This window comes from Anopheles marshallii, chromosome 2, assembly GCF_943734725.1.
Source record: "Anopheles marshallii chromosome 2, idAnoMarsDA_429_01, whole genome shotgun sequence".
Lineage (NCBI taxonomy): Eukaryota > Metazoa > Arthropoda > Insecta > Diptera > Culicidae > Anopheles > Anopheles marshallii.
Genome location: NC_071326.1, coordinates 20,857,003 through 20,862,482, shown reverse-complemented (window position 1 = coordinate 20,862,482; position 5,480 = coordinate 20,857,003). Strand labels below are relative to the sequence as shown.

The following is a 5,480-nucleotide window of genomic DNA, read 5'->3' as shown; positions in this document are numbered from 1 at the left end:
ATCAAAACACCGTCGCTTCTCGTTCTCATCTTCTCTTTCTTATTTGTGTTACTTATGTACTGCGGCACAAAAGCAGCGGTACACCTGCCAAAAAATCCTCTTTACATGTATTAATTTATATTTCCGATGATGTTCATTTGAAATTTATCCGACTTGATTTGTTTAGAATGTTGAGCTACGAAAAAGGCATAGGAACCAATTAATAAAGATTTTTAATGCTGGAAGAAATAAAATCGTCATATCTAGCAAAGTACAAAACAATTGTAACTTAAAAAAATTCTAAATTATAAATTCTATAAATTCTATAAATATAGTTGTGTACTTGGCATGATCTGTTGCATTTGTCATAGTACATAAGAGATACATTAAGAGCAAAATAAAAGGATCTACAATTATGGAAAAGAGCATTAGCCAGTTGAGGCAAAAACAGTTAGTGTAACAACGAACTCTGACATTGACTGTTATGCGTGCAGTACATTAGTTCATCCTAATGGGAATGAAGAGTGTCTTCGTTAAATGCATAGTGTAGATCGCTTATGAGGTGGTGAGCGTTAAAACTTTTGTTAATTATAGTTATCTTGTATCTCAAAGATAGTCATTACTGTCATTACTGGTTCTTCAGTTATAAATGGGATTGGATCGTTGCGTAGCCTGAACAGATATAGTTCACATCATCAACCATAATCGTTCACATCAATTGTAACTTTTCGTGAAAAATATAAACTTAACAAGATTCTTCCTGTTGGGAAAATGTTCCTGCTAGGGAAACTTATGATTTTGGCTATTGTTGTTCATACAGTGCACAGTTATTGTAATACTTCAAAAGAGGTTGAAACACCTGAAGAAACGTTTTTTGAACTTTCTGGAACATTAAGCTCCTGTGAGATGGGAAGTATGGATCCGGCCTTCGAGCGAATGAACAACATTTTACCTCGGTGTGTAAAGGCGAGCTTGCGGTATTTGAAACATGAATTAAGAATGATATTCAAATGCCAACACGGCAATTATGCGCAACTGGATTACCCATTCATTATTTGGAATGCATCATCAGTACGACCTAAATTTCGTCGTATGTTCAATTCCATCACAAAACAAGGATCGTTTAAACTACATGTTTGCGACGCTACTGTTGACAACTCGAATAGGTCACTTGCCATAAGTTACAGCCAGGAGAATGATAAGGACGATTACACGGCTTTGGTTAAGGCATACAAATGGAAATGTTCATGCAATTTTGAAATCAGTTTGTTCATTTTGTATCCAACAAAAAAGAATGAAAAACACATTGAAACAATTTCACTTTCTCATCATTTCGTAGCGCTAGGCATTGTTGCATTGCTAATAATCTTACTAATCCTGAGTCATGCAGTTTATTCGATACTGAAAGTAAAAAAATAATGTTACTAAGGAATACTCGGTTCTGTCATGGATCAAAGTGGTTGCTAATTAAAAGCTTTCAAAATACGACGGCAAAACATTTCTTCAGTTAGAGAGATATTTGAACGAGTGTACGCTTTGGCTTTTTGGTTTGTTCTGTATTTGTGCGAAAGGTATTGGCAGTAGTACCGTTGAGTTGCATAAACACATAAAAGCAAAAATAAAGATTGATCTTGCAGTTGATATCAATATCGATTTAAAGACACAAGCGCATTTAACATTAAAGAATATTAGCAAAGCCCTTTCAACATAGAACATTAACTTTTCGATATCATATCAAAAGTTCCCCTCAAGAACCCTATACATTCCGGAGACACTACTATTACAAACTCGAAATGACTCTTTGGTGTCGAATCATTCTTAGCTAGAAAACTTAGAAAACTTAGTTTCAGTTCCTTGTGAAGTTATATCACGAGTTGCGAGTTGCTTATAGAAGTCTTTGATTCTCGGCACTACATGATCAGTCCTAGTCAATCGTTCAAATCAGTTGCTACTCAACATTTGTTATAACGTAACAACGTGTACATAATAAACATAATAACATGTTGCTTACAAAAAGAATGTGCTATATGGAGAAACTTATTCTGTTAGCTATCATTACTCGAACAGCAAATTGTTTTTGTGATATGCACAATGGTTTTGAAGCACCTAATGATTCTGATTTTGAGATTTCGGGAACCCTCACTAACTTTAAAATGGCTAGCATGGGACCAGTGATGAAGCAAATCAACACCTCTTTTCTCCACTGCATGGAAGTTAATGTACGATACTTGAGACCTGTCATCAGAATAACATTCACCTGTCAACACGGTTATCATGGACGGCCAGACTCGCATGTCATTGCTTGGCATTTTTCAATCATAAGATCTATGTATAATCGTAAGATAGATCCAACCACACAAGAAGGATTGATTCAACTAAACGCTTGCAACACGGTCAACAATAAGAATGGCACACTAACCATTCGATACAGCCCACCCCGAAACAACGAGAAAAATTACCTATCCTTGGAGAAGTCTTACAATTCGACATGTTCGTGCAATTTCATACATGATTTAATAATTTACTTTCCGGAAAATGGGCCAATGGGAAATAACAGCTCTACGAAAGCCACGTCGCGTTTTATAACGAAAGAGAATGTTTTACTCTTTGTAGTTGTTCTCATGATTTCTGCAGGAAATACTGAATTTACAAACCTTTGAACAATTAAACTACCACCCGTTGTTGTTGCTGGAGGTAAAAATGTTAATTTAGTGTTTGTGTGCTTCTACATCATATTCTTGACATTAAATGTGCATTTTCGTTACCATTTATGTACAATGTTCGTCTCATATATAAACAACACTCAAGAGCGTTCACAAGCTAGCAACATATACCAACATAAAGGAAACTACACATAATCGCTTATTTAACACTTAAACACCTGAATAGATTATCTTTATTGGCAAAACGTGATAAATGTTAACGTGACCGAATATTTATTGTGTGGATGCAACTATAAGTTAGTTCAAATGTTTCTATTTGATTGGTTAAATCGTGGTTCAACTATCTCACAAAAATGATAAAGATTAATAAACTTCTTATTGTAGAGGGAGGAAAACCAACACATGTTTTACATATTTCTCTGCACTAAGTTATATGTGGCGCATTATAATTTGACACCAAACTTTGCTTCATACCGCTCCACAAATTTTCTTTCGAAATGCTGCAACCAATCGTCCTGTTCGTAAAAGTCATACGGCTGCAAAATATGATTGAACAAGATTTCGCATCACTGTGTCATTCGAATGCTTAATTCGCATCGTCTCAATCTTACCTGATCGCCAACGATGGTAGGTACGAATGGAAGCGGCCGGTAAACGGAGTTTGTTTCATTGGCAAACTTTTTGAACAAACTTCCTCCCTGTGGCCCTTGGCTGCAATTAACAACGGCGTTTTTGAACGATTCATGTCCTTCGATACACTTTTGGCAGGATGCGAAGCACAACATGAAACAAGAAGAAATGGGGAAACATTTGTAGCACACGCTTTGAATGCACCATGAAAATATCTCTTGCTACTGCTACCTGTTCGAAGTCTGTACGGAAGTTCTTCATGAGGCATGCCACTACTGTAAATGCCTTTTTGGGAGGCAACTTTTGAAGAATGCAACCGTGCAAAATGTTCAGTTGACATTCTCGAGGTCCGTGCTGGCAATGAAATTTGGGCGGTTCGTTTGGCTGCTCCTCAACCTGCAACGACGTGAGGAATTGCATACATTATACTGTACAACGCATAGCTGAAAGCACGTTAAATACCCAGGCCTTTCCAAATGGTACCAAGCGCAACTTCATTTCTTTTTCATGGCGCAACCAGAACGGGTATAGCTGATTGGTAATGAAGACCATGCTGTCACTGCAGAATGCTTCATAGTGGATGGTGACTGTGCTATCGTTGATATTTTACGTAGTGATTATTTCTTTCAAGCTGTAAGAATAATCAGTTTTGTCTTCAATTCCAAACACCTATGCCAATTGCTTTGCTTTAGAGAAAGAAACCCAATTCTTTTAAATTACTTTCTGAACAAGGAACAAATTTTCGCCTTCTGTACGTACATTAAATGACATTTTTTGATTAATACTCCTTCGAACTAGTGAGTTGAACATCAAAAGATAATGCAAAGACGATAATATTTGAACATGGCGTCAAACACATTATAGTTTACTTTCATACAATCCGTAAGTTTGTTTTAGTTGCTGTTCGTTACAAGACGGTTCTATAGAAAGTCAAAAAAGGAGACACTTGCTTCATTAGGGTAGTTTATGAATTAACTGTAACATAACAGTGATCAATGAGAATACTTATTAAACTGCAGTTTCAATAGTGCCTGTACCAGCTAACCATGTCGTAGGAACGTTACACCTTATCGAACCAGTTTCTCATTTTTCATCTCCTGTCAGTGGAAGCTACTCTCCATTCCTCTGTCTGTAAAAGCATGCAACCAACGGTTCGTAAAGTTATATAAAGCACAGTCAATTACCTCTTTCTGGCAAAAGTTCCATATGTTCAACGCTAACAACCTCTGTCCACATCCGGTCAGTATCATTTCGCTAAAGCCCTTAGCGCCGGCGACTGGCACCATCAAGGATGTCGTATGACAAAGTTGGATAGTTAGGAAGTTATTTTCGTTACAAACGAGATGAAAACTAATATTTGTAATAAATAAACCGACCATGTGAGTCACCAGTGTGCACCCTTCGGCAACGGAAGCTGTGCTGTAAAATCTAGATAACAATGCCTCGGAGTTATTTTTCACACATATGCGTTGCTGTCGAGAGCCACGCGTTCGGCTACGGTTGGGTCGAGAACCAGCCGAAACTCGTAATATGAAAACTTTCCTACACTATCGCTAGAGGGAGTGCTTTTGTCTGCAACTGCGAAACCAAGAGCCACCATTTGAAAGAATGGGTCTGCATCCCAGGTCTGCATCGTGTCCATTGATGTATGCATATCTTTTCATCTTTGCTTCTCTTTATCTCTCCATCATGCGGACCATATTGTCTTCGGTGAATAGCATATTTACAAGGCTGTTTTTTAATGTATTTTTCGATGAACTTCTACAATGAAAGCGATACAGCCCAAAATTTTCTTATGTTATTCTGGTACAAGATGATGAGAAATTATTGATTTTAATCGCCCTTCATTAAAATTACTTCACAAACACCATTTTACATATAAAAAATGCTTGTCAGTTACAGTAAGTCTGTAGAACATTCGAAGTGAGTGTTGTGTCGTACTTGTAGTGATTCTTACATTATGAATTATCCTTCGATGTACTTCAATTAAACCATTATGTTTTCGCATACCTTGCGAAGGTTTATGCGCTTTCAAGCATGATTTATCTCATGCAAATCAAAGAGTATCAGCGACGTCAGTTTGGATTAAAGTAAGAAAAACTAATTTGTGTGACATACACAGTTCAGCTTGCAGCACATTTCACCTTCCACTTCATACAAAGTAGCGTGGCGGTAAGCGCAAATACGTTCTGTACTTTCATCGTGGAA

At 37.1% G+C, this 5,480-nt stretch overlaps 1 protein-coding gene across 1 annotated transcript; it reads right to left on the bottom strand.

The window, feature by feature from the left end:
• Nucleotides 1–3,085: 3,085 nt before the first annotated feature.
• Nucleotides 3,086–4,320, bottom strand: LOC128716705 (GILT-like protein 3). The gene is made up of 5 exons (XM_053811356.1): nucleotides 4,310–4,320; nucleotides 3,735–3,864; nucleotides 3,504–3,668; nucleotides 3,254–3,400; nucleotides 3,086–3,178 (listed from the first exon to the last, which is right to left on the bottom strand). The coding sequence occupies exons 1-5, from the start codon at nucleotides 4,318–4,320 to the stop codon at nucleotides 3,086–3,088; spliced, it is 546 nt and encodes a 181-aa protein (XP_053667331.1).
• Between the last annotated feature and the right edge of the window lie 1,160 nt (nucleotides 4,321–5,480).